The sequence below is a fragment of the Mytilus trossulus genome, chromosome 14 (genome assembly GCF_036588685.1).
Source record: "Mytilus trossulus isolate FHL-02 chromosome 14, PNRI_Mtr1.1.1.hap1, whole genome shotgun sequence".
Taxonomy (NCBI): domain Eukaryota; kingdom Metazoa; phylum Mollusca; class Bivalvia; order Mytilida; family Mytilidae; genus Mytilus; species Mytilus trossulus.
In genome coordinates this window covers 23,123,986-23,140,870 of record NC_086386.1, presented here as the reverse complement: position 1 = coordinate 23,140,870, position 16,885 = coordinate 23,123,986, and the positions used below count along the sequence as shown (strand labels likewise).

At 32.7% G+C, this 16,885-nt stretch overlaps 1 protein-coding gene across 1 annotated transcript; it reads left to right on the top strand.

Annotated features, from left to right (window-relative positions):
• The first annotated feature begins 1,265 nt into the window (after positions 1-1,265).
• LOC134696020 (uncharacterized) lies at positions 1,266-6,003 on the top strand. Its single transcript, XM_063557564.1, has 2 exons — positions 1,266-1,394; positions 4,055-6,003. The coding sequence occupies exon 2, from the start codon at positions 4,062-4,064 to the stop codon at positions 5,622-5,624; it is 1,563 nt and encodes a 520-aa protein (XP_063413634.1). The 5' UTR covers positions 1,266-1,394; positions 4,055-4,061; the 3' UTR covers positions 5,625-6,003.
• Positions 6,004-16,885: the final 10,882 nt, after the last annotated feature.

The following is a 16,885-nucleotide window of genomic DNA, read 5'->3' as shown; positions in this document are numbered from 1 at the left end:
TACCAAAATATGGTGGGCTAAAAAGGATAGGATCCTTCCATATGAGCCCAACAACGATCTTAAAGGTATAGATTTTTTTTTTTATATATTAAAACATGAAAAATTGACGTTTGTTCAATCATAATGAAAGTGAAATAATAATTCGCTTATAGAAGTCAGTTTGGTTCAAATTTATGAACGATTTGCATAGTGAATACACTATACAACTCCTTGTTTATGTTAAAATTAGCTAACTGAAACACTTGTAAAGGAACATAAGATTCCAACAGAGACATATATACACAGTAATCTGATTTAAAGATACATATGGGAAGCTATTAAGAGCGTATATAAACATGATAAAGGAAAGAAAAAGAACCCTATCTACATATATGCAACATATGCACATGCACATGATGCAGATTCAAAGAAGCCAGTGTATTAATGTCAAATTATGTGTAGTTCCAGTTTGGAGTTGTAACATTTATATATCTTGTGCTACATTAAAACAACTTCCAAGGGCAAACAATTGTTTTTTAACAATTGCAAACGTTAAATCATGTGTCCTTTTGACATTTGTAGTAAACATCTTTTAATATTGTCTTTTTTTGTGATGTACGTAGTTTTACATACCACTATTTTTAAATATCTATGATGAGTTTATTTAATCCATGGCTGGATATCTAAACCATAGATTTTACACAGATTTGGACATCAACTTTTTTATAAATATTTTAGAAAAAAATATATTTAATAATGTATATATACAAATGTGTTTTCATGCTTTTAATTAATATTATAAAATTATAAATCATTTATTTATAAACATCTTCAATATTTTATTTTTGATTGTAACGTTACTGTATTTTTAATGCTCAATATGTGATAAAATGATTTTAAATTATTATCAAGTTTTTTTTATTCTCTTAGACTACTAATCACAATGAACAGTTTTATTCAGTGCCGGCTAAATAGCAAATTTGCTATTTTGCCGGTGCCGGTCAAATAGCAAATTTGCTATTTAGCCGGTGCCGGTCAAATAGCCACTGCCTTTAATTTGACCCTGTACCTCAGAATTTGCCTGGAAGCAGTTAAGGATTTGTATAGTTGACTATACAAATCCTTGAAGCAGTTAAATGTGAGACAACGTATGAAAAAAAATTTGGAACCCGAGACAAAATGACCGAGATTTAAAACTTTAGAAAACTCCTGTTACGAATAAATCAATTCCGAAATATTTTCTGGTCTTTTCCGATTTTGGTTTTCTTTGAAAAAAATGTCGAAAGATGTCGCCATCATCGTCAATAACTTCCTGATTTCCAAAGAAGAAAGTAGCCCACAGAGCTATTGCCTTTTATGGTTCTTTAAGACTAACTCAGAAATTATGAATTAAGAAATCATATCTGTTTATAAAGGTATGACCAACAATCGGGATTATCGCCCTCAAGATGAAACTCTGCTGAATGTTGTATTTTGATTATTTTCACTTTTTTGACATAATTTCATAAACTATACTCAGTCTACTGTTCTCCGTCTCTCTGCTTCTTTAGCCAAAATACACATTTTATATAGATCAGAATTATCAGAAACAATATCATGTCAAGAATAACATTATATGCACATATGATACAACTGTACAATGTACATCATACATCTTATCGCTGAATTATCCCAGTTGCTTGAACTTTTAAGGTATCCGGTCGTTCTGGCCCCAAACCGGTCCGGCCCCAAGTCAATCCGGCCTAAAGTCGATCCGGCCCAAGTTGATCTGGCCCACGTCGATCCAGCCCCAAAATAAAATATGAATAAACTATATTCACTATAATGGAGAAATTTGTGACAAATTTGAACAGTATATACTGTATAAACGAAATTATTAGTCGGTAATTGGTTTGTTTATTCATCAATTGTCTGATGATTTTAAACTAAGGTAATGCCACTCGTAATCACTTAATTCAATCAAACCTGATTAATTAAAGTTACATAATCAACAAGGTCTTTATAATTCGATCTTCTGTTTGGTGTATATAATTTAAGGGACAACATCAAAAGATCGATGTAGGATAAAAAACTTAAATCAAATAGTTTGGGGGTGGGGGTCAACATTGCTGCAAGTTTTGTAAATCCAAAATCGATTTAATTGTATTTTTATTTCAGGTTACATCAGCGGCTTCTATATAACACTTTTTTTTTGTAATATCGAATATAGTCAATATTGAGTTTGTATGTATCAGCTTGGGGATCAGCTGTTACCATTGTGTATGTAACTACATGTATTTGTTATTACACAAGACGAAAGACTTGTTAGGATCACAGTCAATTGAAAGAAAATGCTAATTACTGCTGGTTAATGTTGATGTCTGAATTCTTTTTATATACGTTTTAATACAATTATACCCAATAATCTTGTACACCTTTTACATTATAATAAAAATCATAAACATTTATGAATTTAAATTAATATATATCTTTTTTTTATTCCTTTCCCTTCTAACATGTCTAAATATATTTTTTTTTTGGGGGGGAGGGGGGGGGTCGACATGGGACGGATCGACTAGGGCAGGATCGACACGGGGACGGATCAACACGAAAGCAACTTTTGACACATACAACAATCACTTTTCCATTGTAGCGTCAGATATTTTGTTTTATGACATCAAATTTGACAGGAATCTATGTGAAATACAGTAATGGTGGACAAATAGCGATAAGGTGTATTGTACATAGTGGTCTTTTGATCATGTTGACGGCTGTCTCATTCACAAATTATAATACCCCATCTGTATGTGTATAGTAACAATGCAATTTATCTATGACATGTATGAGGAGTCACATTTGTTCAGATTTACAATGTCTTCAAATGCTGTTTTAATTTTTTGTTGGGTGACATTATCATTTTGCAAATTTTATATATGTTTCTTTTTGTCATTTCATTCTAATTCAGTCTTCGAAATAAGTACACTAAAAGTGACCAACAAAATATATTTACAGTCATGTCAATAGACAAATTTACACTTGTATGCAAATTTGTCCGCCATTTCATAACATCACACAGGTTCTTGTAAACTGTGACATCATAATTCAAAATATTTGACGTCGCAACTAAAAAGTGATTGTTGCTTGACGTCATAAGGTAATTTGGAGGTGATATGATAGGTCATTTGGAGGCAAAATACAGCTAAATACCAAAAGTGTAAATACGTTTATTTATATATGTCTCTGCCTTATTAGAAAGGACAATAAGTTTTACCGTTGTGTGTCTACATTTATGTCCTTCTGTATGTCCCAAAATTGGTTTCTTTTCTTTAACTTTAGTTAGCCTCAACCAAATGGAATGAAACTTATACTGAATGCTTAATGCCACAAAACACAGATCAAGTTTAAATTTTGGTGGCATCACTTTACCATTCTAGAGTTATGGCCCTTTACAAAAGGAAAAATTGCTTTGTTATAAATTTTATACGCAATGCTTATAACCACAAAATCTAAATCAAGTTTGAATTTTGGTGGTGTCACTTTTACTGAGAGTTATGTCCTTTTACAAATTGAAAAAAATGCTAATTTTTTCCTGTCAGTTTTCCAACTTTAGTTTTGCATCAATCAAATGTGATGAAACTTGAACACACTGGTCAGTACCACAAAACACAGATTTTGGTGGGGTCACTTTTACTGTTCTAGAGTTATGCCCCTTTACACAAATATGGAAAATTCTTGAATTTTTCCTTCTGTTCTCTTACTTTTGTTTACATTTTTTTGTACCTCAACCAATATCCATGAATATCTATCTGTGAAATATTGTTTCAATACACTAAAAACATAATTACTTCCCAAAATTGTATAGTATTCATCTGTGAAATATTGCCTACATGTACATACAGACAAAATTTCACAATGGAAATTTGTCCTCTGGATGTTATGGTCATGAGATATTTCCTCTGGAACATAGGAAAATATTTTGCTTTACAATTAGTTCTGCTATTATAACTATTATATTAAAATAAGATGTGGTATTATTACCAATGAAACAACTCTATGATTGAATTTCTATGTTACATTTTGTTATTTTGTATTTCAGACACAAAATGGACCAGGCATATTATGAAAGGATTTCAAGACAAAAGCATGTAAGAACATTACTTCAGAAAGCTGTTTTAAATCTGTGCCAAAAGAATTATGCTTCATGTGCCCCAAACCTTGAAGTAGATGGAATTATTTGCATATCATTTCCAGATAGTCCTGACCAGCATGTGGTAAAGATTCATGAGAAAATTCAGCTGAATGATTTTCGTACAGGTCTTTCATGTAATGACGCACCAGTGACAAAAGTTCACAGGTCACCTAATAATTGTAATAATGGTCAACATATGTATGTTGTACACAATAATGAGTCTGATGAAGTTGTGGAAGATAGAGATAGTATGCAAAGCTCATACTTAGAGGTTAGAGATGAAAATTCATTGTCTTTAAGCCCTGGAAATTCAGTCTTTCCAAAGATGGAATCTGTCTCATCACTGAATAATAAACAATTTGAAGGGGACGTACACAGTTCTAAGTCAAAAAGGAAAATGTTTAAAGTAGTTCAACGCAAAAGAAACACTATTGAAGAACCAGATGTTGTGTCAGACTCTTCAGATGAGGAAATGAATGTGTTGAAAGAGCAAGAATCCTCCATTTCCAGTCCACATCATACTAAAAATGATAATATAGGGAAAGGCCAGTCTCCAAATGGAAAGAAAACTAACTTTTGTGAATCTGTAAAAGACGGATATGTCATTGTCAAGGTTGAAAATTTTGATGATGAAGGCATTGACGATTCAAAACAAAATGACATTTGCTTGGGCAAAAATAATAAACAGGCAGAACTTGGCAGTGATAGACTACCATCTCGAAAATGGATTCATTTGCCATCACATGATGAAAATGAATCATCATACAACAAAGGTAGAGAATCTCTTATTACAATCGAAGGTCATCTCACTGATAATTCAGCACATGAAAGCCCAAACAGAAACTCTAATAACAAAGATATCCATTTTCCTGATACTGATGGATATCAAGTTAGACCCTCGGTCGGACAGATTGATTTATCAAAAACATCTGGCTTCTGCGGTTCAAGTCCTGAAGACAAACATTTAGATTCTTATAGTTACCGTGGGAATGATTCACAGTTCAGAGATTCATCAAGCTTTTCAAATCTTGACAATGTAAGCTGTTTCCCTCCATTTACTAGAAGCTTGTTAGAGACTAGAGCTCTTCAGACTAAAGGTACAAAAAGTGTAGACAATCTTTTAATGAACAAGTGTAAAAAAGATCAACTGAGTGTCCACGAATCATCCTTTAGAGATAGACAAAGTATGATTGATCTCCAAACAACGTCAACTGCCTCAGAAAAAAAATCGCCATTTTCAACCTATACTATAGCTCTTAATACAGACAAGGAGAAGAAATATTTTTGCAAGCATTGTGGGAAGGGATTCACTCTGAAATGTACGAGGTCACGACATGAAAAGACAATTTGTGGAGGGGGAGGTGAAGGACAATACAGATGCCATATATGTTTGAAAGTGTTTACTCGCTCTGACAGTAGATGTAGACATCTATGGAAGACCCATGGTGTTAAAAATGAAGTTACTACAATGTGTTGATGTTTATGAATTTCAGTAATCATGGTAATATTTTGTGCTTTTAGTATGTATTTTTAAACATATTTTTGTTAAAACTGAAATTACTACTGTGTGCTGACATTTCAGAATTTCTGTAATTGTGTGTGCTTGAAATAAGAATGTTTAAATATAGTTTTCCTACATGTAAAAGGAAGTTTTTAATACTTCAATGTGTTGATGTTAAGTAATTTCAGAAATAGAATGTGAATTATTTCTGAATTTTCAGAATGTATGAACCTAATTATTTCCAGCAATTTGCTTTACAGTACTTCTGATATTGCTTGAAACTATTACAGTTTTAATTTTTTCTGAATTTCCACAATTAGTTTGTTCTAAATTTTATTTTTGCATGAAAGATATCTGCAGATAAATTTTTGCTTTATACATGTGTATTGTTGTCAATTTGTAACTTATTATTTATTTTATTGATTATCATATAGTTGTACTAAAAATAATTAGATTTTAATCTCTTCTTGCTCTTTGTCTGCTTTATAACTAAATCAGAAATGTTAAACAGTGTAGTTATTGTTTTCTTATATCATTATCATCATTATTTATAGTCTTAAAAGATGTGATTAGTGAAAATATCCTTTAAATTTCAAATAGTGCAAAAAGATGTATATATATTTTTTATTAAAAATAGTAAAAATTACTTTACAAGATTAACATCTCCATTTGATCTTCAGTTGTTCATAGGATTTATAAAAGTTCTCACAAGCAAATCCTCACATTAATGTTTTTTCCAAAATTTATTCATGGTCCTATTTTTTCTTTTTATTCTACACCAAAAAAAGAGGAAACTAGATTTGAAGTTACCTTTTGTATAGACTATACAGTCATTTCAGGTAATGGGACTCTACAGAAATATTCACTTCCAAGTTAGACAACTCTTGCAATTAAAAGGAATGAAACCATAAATTAAGGAATTGTACCATTCTCATTAAACTGTAAGAGTGGTCTACCTTGGAAATAAATTTTTTTGTGCAGTCCCTTTACTGGAAATAACTTAACATGATGGTAAATTCAAATCTTGTTTCCTCTTATACTCCATGTGTCATTCGACTATAACTTTCCCAGAACTATATATTTGTAAACCCTACTAATCATTCTAATCATGCTGGTAGTAACTGATGCTGCATTTTATACGTTTCTCATATCAACTGAAATCAATAAAAGTCATTGGGCATTTGTTAAACAAAAAAGAGTTACATACATGTACATGTATATCAAATGGTTCCTGCAGTTAAAATAAGTAGCTATATAGACTTATAATATTAAAAAAGAATATAGAATATATCATGTATATGTTATCATGAGTATTGGTCTTTCTCAACTTGATGAAATAAATCATAAATGAATATTTATAAAACAAAGAGATATATAAATTAAAAAAGAGTTAAGATTGTATAGGATTATTTTATATAAATCTTGTGGTCATTCAGATTTTATTGTTTGTATGTACAATGTAGGAAAAAGATTTAAGTACATTTTTGTACCATGAAATATGCTTTGTATGACCGTCCATCTGTATATCTTCCTGTGTCAGGAACTATCCATAAATGTGTTGTTTTACAGCTAATTTCCTAATGCATGTAGAACAAAACTTTGGTTAGCTTGCCTGCTTTGTTTGTATATTGTATAATCACTAGAAAAGCACCCAATTAAATTCAGATATGATATATATACAGGTACAACTATGCCTATATAAATTGTTTAAAGATGTCAATCTTATTCACAAAGCTTGAATAAACAGTTATACAAACAAAGCAAGCAAGGCAACCAAAGTTTTATCTACATGCATTAGGAAATAAGCTGTAAATAGGGAGATTATGTTGACTGTGTCAGCTATCTATTTGTTTATTATTTATTTATTGTGTTTTTCTTTGTTACTTGTAAATTAATTGATAGAGTTATTTATTACTTGTAATTTGAGAGGTTTTACAACAAAAGAATTCAGATAACCAATGCAATAGGTAATTGAAAAACAGGGATGTTCATTATAGGAATAGTACATGCATATAAAAAAGAAGATGTGGTATGATTGCCAATGAGACAACTATCCATAAAAGACCAAAATGACACAAACATTAACAACTATAGGTCATTGTACGGCCTTCAACAATGAGCAAAGCCCATACCGCATAGTCAGCTATAAAAGGCCCCGATAAGACAATGTAAAACAATTCAAACGAGAAAACTAACGGCCTTATTTATGTAAAAAAATGAACGAAAAACAAATATGTAACACATAAACAAACGACAACCACTGAATTACAGGCTCCTGACTTGACACAGGTACATACATAAATAATGTGGCAGGGTTAAACATGTAAGCGGGATCCCAACCCTCCCCCTAACCTGGGACAGTGGTATAACAGTACAACATAAGAACAAACTATAAAAATCAGTGGAAAAAGGCTTAACTTATCAGATAGCATGTCTGAGCATTGCTTACTGTGAACTTTCTTATTATGTATTACTAGATTCTTCTTGAGACCTAAGGAAAATTTCTGGTTATTTTTATAAACATATACACGTCCTTTAGGAACTTTTTTCAATCTGTGATGAGACTTTTATTTTGAAGAGCAAAATCAATAGTCAAGTTTTCTAAAAATTCAAAATGAGAACCTGTAGTTTGGGGACAAATGGTATCAATTTTTCTTACACCTTGTAACAAATTTCATTATATTTTACATTGTATAAGAAATATCGATTTTAAGAAGAATATATATGTATACATGTAGATCTCAAAAAGTACTACCATTGTTTCCCCATTTGTTTTCATTTTTGCACTCTTTTTTTATTATGTTCCTTAAATCATGCTACCGGACAGTAAGCCAATAACAAACAATCTATCCTTAAATGATTTTATTTATCTACCTTTAAAAAAGTTTAGTTTAATTTATATACCATCATTAAATTTTCACAGACCAAAGTGAAACCCTGCCTTGCCTGAATTTGACCTAAAGCACATTAGGTGATAAATTTAGATACAAATATAGAAAACATCCGCAGGTTTAATTTCTCATCATAATATTAGAAGAATTGGAGTTTTTGTTGGTGCCATTACAAACATTTTTTTTTCATTAAAAATGTTTAGAAACTATAAATAGTCTAGCTAGTGTAATTGGGATACCAGAGATTAACTTTTGTATACTTTTGTTGAGACACATTTGATTATAACATAAAAGAGGTTTCTTGTATTGGGTGTGTGTGTGTGTTTGTGATTTCAATATATGCTCTATGAATCCAATTCATTATTTTACTTTTTTCCTAAAATAGGTTGTTTCTAAGGATTACATATTTATGATTACTTTTCTATGCTGTTTTTATCTTTGTATTTACATTTGTATTAAATTTGATTTGTGATTCAGTTAAATCAATTAGTTAAGGGAAAGAAATCCACTCGTAGATTTAGAAACTGAAAGTTGTTTTAATAAAAGAGAATGTATTGTTTTTTTGTTGGTCGTAATAGGAGTACCTTCATGACAAATAAGAATTAAATATTCTGGCTGAGAAATATTTAATAATATTTTATATTTGGTAATTTGAGGTGAACTATAAAATTCTGAAGATTAATTAAATCAACTGTTTTAAATAAAGTTTAAGTATGGTTGTTGGATAATCAATGCAGGTGCTTGGTGTAGTGAGTCACATGATTCAAGGATGATTGACTTTAAGTTAAAGACCAAACAAAATATTTATTTGAGACTGGTATTTTAATTTAGTAACATATAAATTTTGGCTACAAGTACAGTTGTACAACAGTTTTGCATTGTCTTCCTTTAATAACAAATTTTATGTTAGATGTTACATAAAAACTTGACTTGTGCAAGCAGCATATAAACTTTATCTTTTCCATCGTTTAATATATTAATTTTTTAATAAGGATTGCATGAAATGCAATCAAAACCCTATGGGACTGACTTGATATCCAAATCTTCCAAGATTTATCACTTCCTTTGAAAAACACAAAATATAGTGCATTGATCATATCATTCAAGACATAGAGGGGGAGGGGGTTTAACATGTTAACAACACCTCGATTTAGGCAAAAACAGTTACCAAAAATAAAAAAATGCTGCTAACAGTTAACAAAGTGGGTTGAAAACAGTTAACAGCTTAAATTGATCTCAGATAACAGTTAACAATACCCTAAAAAGGGCCAAAACAGGTTAACATAAAAAGATTTTGCTTGGAGTTGTCTTCCTTTGTCCAGATTTGTGCTTGTAAGCACTTTGATTCAACTAAAGTAATTGCTGTATTGAATGAACTAGTCCCAAGAAATGGAATTTCATTATTTTTTTTAAATGTTGTTTGCTATTTTGTTAGTGTAGAATTAGATAATTTTATTATCATTATTTGATTGAATCTTGCCGTTTTATATTGTGATACACAAACAAATTGTAAATATGCAAAAAATTTAAATTATTAAAATATAATTGTAAAACTATTTTTTTGTAGTTTTATTTACGGTATATGTCATATGGTATATATAGTGTAAAAACAAGATGAATCAAACATACAAACATGACAGTGAAACTATATGTGATTTGCTGACAGAAGAGGACATTTGAGTGAAAAAATTTAAGACTTCAAATAGACATCTTAGCACAAACATTATATATAAAAAAGATGGTGTGGTATGATCGCCAAATCTTCTCAAAAGACCAAATGACATAGAAATAAACAGCTGTAGGTAAGGGTACAGCCTTCAACAATTGGGGAAGACCATATCGCATAGTCAGCTATAAAAGGCCTAGAAATCAAAAATTGCCTATTTAAGCACCAAACTAATCTGTTCAGTCTTATTTTCCACATCACATTTCAGCAAAAACTTTCCTAGTAAAAGAAAATACTAGTGAAGGTCTGGTTCAACATGGAAATAGACTTAAAAAGAAAAAGAAAGGTATAGTAATATGTGTTGGATTCCATTTCAGGCTTTTCAGAATAATAAAATACAAAAATGAATAGTGTACAATTTTTGGGCCTTTTACTGGTTCCAGTGCTATATGATTTTTGCTCGTTGTAGCATGAAGTACCTTGGCCTATAGTTGCTAATATCTAGGTCATTTGGACTGGTGTTTTAAGTCTCATAGGGGATAATACCACATCTTCTGATTCAACAGTTATTCCCAAAGTTGCAGGACATTGGACAAGGGCCAGTAAAAATTTGGTTTGGTCCAGTTATGTGATTGGCAATACTGGACCAAATGTCCAGTCAAATTTTTAAATTTTGTCCGAATCAAAGTCTGTGAAAGATCTGGTCCAGGTGAAAAAAATGGTTTCATGGACCAAATTAAATGTCCAGTTGATTTTACAAAAACCTACAATTTTATACTTTCTGCAATTCTCTGTTCAGTATTGTATAAAGGATATAAAAAGACCTCATTATATGTACAATATGTTGAATACTAAATCCAAGCTAATATTTGTTTGTAATATTTAACTTTAGAAATGGATGGTCTAAATCCAAGCATTGGTTTTATCTTGTAAACCATTCAGACCTCTTGTACAGCATCTTACTCAAAGAAACTTTTTATGTATTGCTGTTATTCTTTGGTGCTTAAATCCTTTTTTTCCCTGGTAATGTCCAACTGCTTTGCTAAACTTTTTAAAAGAATTACCAGGATTTAACATTGCTTGCAGGATATGACACCTGTCAAACAATTTTGGATTGTCTCTTATAGTATTGAAAGATAACAACCCTCCCACAAAATTGAGACTGATGATACACCATATTTGAACTGTCAAAATGCCTGGTGTTTATTTGGCCAGTGCATTTACTCTATCGTATAACTTATTACAGTTGATTTGTTGGTTGAAGTTTTGTCCTTTATTTGGCAGTTGAAAACATCATAACCTTATTTTCAGTGCTCAATTTTAAGATGCCATGATTTTTGTGTCCTAGAAAATTAAATTGGTACTACCATATACACATACACATGGAAAAGTTTTGCAGATTTTCAACTTTGTATGATGAACATTGAAGATGTGGAATACACTAGAGCATAAAAATGATACAAAATGCAGATACACACATTTGAATTATAAAATACAAATGTAAACTATTACAACAAGCAATTTCTATATGTACCAAATGGATGGATGGATGCTTTTAACTAATCAATTTTAGGTACATGTTCAGGGGATGGATGCTTTAAACTAATCAATTTTACGTACATGTTCAGGGGATGGATGCTTTAAACTAATCAATTGTACGTCCATGTTCAGGGGATGGATGCTTTAAACTAATCAATTGTACGTCCATGTTCAGAGGATGGATGCTTTAAACTAATCAATTGTACGTCCATGTTCAGAGGATGGATGCTTTAAACTAATCAATTTTAGGTCCATGTTCAGGGGATGGATGCTTTAAACTAATCAATTGTACGTCCATGTTCAGAGGATGGATGCTTTAAACTAATCAATTGTACGTCCATGTTCAGGGGATGGATGCTTTAAACTAATCAATTGTACGTCCATGTTCAGAGGATGGATGCTTTAAACTAATCAATTTTACGTCCATGTTCAGGGGATGGATGCTTTAAACTAATCAATTGTACGTCCATGTTCAGAGGATGGATGCTTTAAACTAATCAATTTTACGTCCATGTTCAGGGGATGGATGCTTTAAACTAATCAATTGTACGTCCATGTTCAGAGGATGGATGCTTTAAACTAATCAATTTTACGTACATGTTCAGGGGATGGATGCTTTAAACTAATCAATGTCATGTACATGTTCAGGGGATGGATGCATTAAACTAATCAATTTTACGTCCATGTTCAGGGGATGGATGCTTTAAACTAATCAATTTTAAGTCCATGGTCAGAGGATGGATGCTTTAAACTAATCAATTTTACGTCCATGGTCAGAGGATGGATGCTTTAAACTAATCAATTTTACGTCCATGTTCAGGTGATGGATGCTTTAAACTAATCAATTTTACGTCCATGTTCAGGTGATGGATGCTTTAAACTAATCAATTGTACGTCCATGTTCAGGGGATGGATGCTTTAAACTAATCAATTGTACGTCCATGTTCAGAGGATGGATGCTTTAAACTAATCAATTGTACGTCCATGTTCAGAGGATGGATGCTTTAAACTAATCAATTTTACGTCCATGTTCAGGGGATGGATGCTTTAAACTAATCAATTTTACGTCCATGTTCAGGTGATGGATGCTTTAAACTAATCAATTGTACGTCCATGTTCAGAGGATGGATGCTTTAAACTAATCAATTGTACGTCCATGTTCAGAGGATGGATGCTTTAAACTAATCAATTTTACGTCCATGTTCAGGGGATGGATGCTTTAAACTAAACAATTGTACGTACATGTTCAGGGGATGGATGCTTTAAACTAATCAATTGTACGTCCATGTTCAGAGGATGGATGCTTTAAACTAAACAATTGTACGTACATGTTCAGGGGATGGATGCTTTAAACTAATCAATTGTACGTCCATGTTCAGAGGATGGATGCTTTAAACTAATCAATTTTACGTCCATGTTCAGGTGATGGATGCTTTAAAATAATCAATTTTACGTCCATGTTCAGGGGATGGATGCTTTAAACTAATCAATTGTACGTCCATGTTCAGAGGATGGATGCTTTAAACTAATCAATTGTACGTCCATGTTCAGAGGATGGATGCTTTAAACTAATCAATTGTACGTCCATGTTCAGAGGATGGATGCTTTAAACTAATCAATTTTACGTCCATGTTCAGAGGATGGATGCTTTAAACTAATCAATTGTACGTCCATGTTCAGAGGATGGATGCTTTAAACTAATCAATTTTACGTCCATGTTCAGATGATGGATGCTTTAAACTAATCAATTTTACGTCCATGTTCAGGTGATGGATGCTTTAAACTAATCAATGTTATGTACATGTTCAGAGGATGGATGCTTTAAACTAATCAATTGTACGTCCATGTTCAGAGGATGGATGCTTTAAACTAATCAATTGTACGTCCATGTTCAGAGGATGGATGCTTTAAACTAATCAATTGTACGTCCATGTTCAGGGGATGGATGCTTTTAACTAATCAATTTTAGGTACATGTTCAGGGGATGGATGCTTTAAACTAATCAATTTTAGGTACATGTTCAGGGGATGGATGCTTTAAACTAATCAATTGTACGTCCATGTTCAGGGGATGGATGCTTTAAACTAATCAATTTTACATACATGTTCAGAGGATGGATGCTTTAAACTAATCAATTGTACGTCCATGTTCAGGGGATGGATGCTTTAAACTAATCAATTTTACATACATGTTCAGAGGATGGATGCTTTAAACTAATCAATTTTAGGTACATGTTCAGGGGATGGATGCTTTAAACTAATCAATTGTACGTCCATGTTCAGGGGATGGATGCTTTAAACTAATCAATTTTACATACATGTTCAGAGGATGGATGCTTTAAACTAATCAATTGTACGTCCATGTTCAGGGGATGGATGCTTTAAACTAATCAATTTTACGTACATGTTCAGAGGATGGATGCTTTAAACTAATCAATTGTACGTCCATGTTCAGAGGATGGATGCTTTAAACTAATCAATTGTACGTCCATGTTCAGGGGATGGATGCTTTAAACTAATCAATTTTACGTCCATGTTCAGAGGATGGATGCTTTAAACTAATCAATTGTACGTCCATGTTCAGAGGATGGATGCTTTAAACTAATCAATTGTACGTACATGTTCAGAGGATGGATGCTTTAAACTAATCAATTTTGCGTCCATGTTCAGAAGATGACCTCATTTCATGGATCAGTGAACAAGGTGAAGTTTTGGTGGTCCATATCTCAGATAGCTGTATGCAATAGGTCTACTATATTTGGTGTATGGAAATGATTGTAAGGTGTACATGTCCACCTGACAGGTGTCATCTGACCTAGACCTCATTTTTATTGTTCAGTGGTCAAAGTTAAGTTTTTGAGTTTTGGTTTTCTTAGTTAAGACTTTTTCTATAAGCAATAGGTAAACTATATTTAGTGAATTAAATGTAAGGTGTACATGTACTTCTTGTTTGGTTTATTTGACCTTGATCTTATCATGGATCATGTTATTTGTAGTAAAGCTTTATATTTATGACTATCAACATAATATCAATGATTTAATAAGAAAGGCGAGACATTTAAGCGTGTGCACTCTTGTGTGACATATTGAATAGAAACCATATTACCCTATACATGTCTTTTGGTGTTTTTTTTTTTGTGTTGTTGATGTCTATCTCACATCTTTCATGTCATCTAAAAGGATGAGGAGGATTACAACATAAGTCACCATTTGGCCTTCTACAATGTGCTAAACTCTTGTAGTATAATAAGCTTGAAAACACACTACAATGAGATAACCAAGGTATCACATACATACAAAAATAAGAAGCTGTGGTATGTTTCATGTGTTTGCCAACAACACAACTTTCCAAAAGAGACTAAATAACACAGAAATTAACCATAGGTCACCATACAGCCTTCATTCAGACATGAACTGAACACATTGCATCCTTTTTTTGTATAGCTCACCTGGCCCTAGGAGGCAAGTGAGTTTTTCTCAACACTTGGCGTATGTCAGCATTAACTTTTTACATTTAGAACTTCTTTAGAACCGCTAAATGGAATGAAACCAAACATGGCATGAATGTTCCTTACGAGGTGCGGACCAAGTGTTGTTACTTTGTAGCCGATCCATCATCCAAGATGGCCACAAGCAGGGGACTTAGTTTAACAGAGGACCCTATGGGAAATTCATACAAATGACTTCTTTTAGAGAACCACTGAGTGAAATGAAACCAAACATGGTTTGAATGTTCCTTACAAGTGGTTGATAAAGTGTTCTTACTTTGTAGCCAATCCATCGTCCAAGATGGCTGCCAGAGGGGGACTTGGTTTAACATAGGACCCTACGGGAAATGCATACAAATGACATCTTTTAGAGGACCACTGAATGAAATGAAACCAAAGATAGCATGAATGTTCCTTATGAGGTGCTGACCAAGTGTTGTTACTTTGTAGCCAATCAATCATCCAAGATGGCCACCAGCAGGGGACTTAGTTTAACATAGGACCCTATGGGAAATGCATACAAATGATTTCTTTTAGAGAACCACTGAATGGAATAAACTAAACATAGCATGAATGTTCCTTATGAGGTGCTGACCAAGTGTTGTTACTTTGTGGCTGATCCATCTTCCAAGAGGGTGGCCAGTGGGGGGACTTAGTTTTAACATGGATCCTATGGGAAAAACATACAAATTTCTTCTTTTAGAGAACCACTGCATGGAATGAAACCAAACATAGCATCAATGTTCCTGATTAGATGCTGACCAAGTGTTGTTACTTTGTTGCTGATCCATCTTCCAAGAGGGCGGCCAGTGGGGGACTTAGTTTAACATTGGACTCTATGGGAAATGCATACAAATGATTTCTTTTAGAGAACCACTGAATGGAATAAACCAAACATAGCATGAATGTTCCTTATGAGGTGCTGACCAAGTGTTGTTACTTTGTGGCTGATCCATCTTCCAAGAGGGCAGCCAGTGGGGGGACTTAGTTTAACATGGATCCTATGGGAAAAACATACAAATTTCTTCTTTTAGAGAACCACTGCATGGAATGAAACCAAACATAGCATCAATGTTCCTGATAAGATGCTGCCCAATTGTCAAGGGTGGGGGGGGGGGGGTGGGGGGTTAGTTATAGGACCCTATGGGAAATGCATACAAAAACCACTGAATTGAATGAAACCTAACATAGCATGAATGTTTCTTTCCTAATGAGGTGCTGGCCAAGTGCTGTTTGTTTCGTAGCCAAATTTTATCTTTTTTTATATGATTTTAAGTAGAGTCAGGTGAGCGATACAGTCTCTTCAAAGCCTCTAGTTTGTATTTATGAATGATAAAATATCCCTATACCAGGTAACACCCAAAGTAAAGTAACAGAGATTTTTTTTTATTGCTGTTCTTCATCCAAAAGTCACAGTAAGGCCATTTAAAAACACTTGCTTATTTGATGTTTTTAATTTTATTTTCAGGCTCAGCACACTGGCAAATTATTCAAGTACACTGTAACATTTCAAGGAGTTTCTTGGCTACAATCTAATCCAGGTTGATAGCTCTGAAATAAGATGCAGCAGAGAAAAATAATCATGTTTTAAAGACCATTAGTAATCTGTTTAGCACTATTGTCTTAGTCAATGTCAATGAAGTATGTCTAAGAC

Bases quoted from the DNA above. Each gene is read 5' to 3' on its own strand.
- LOC134696020 (XM_063557564.1), top strand. From the start codon at position 4,062: ATGGACCAGGCATATTATGAAAGGATTTCAAGACAAAAGCATGTAAGA.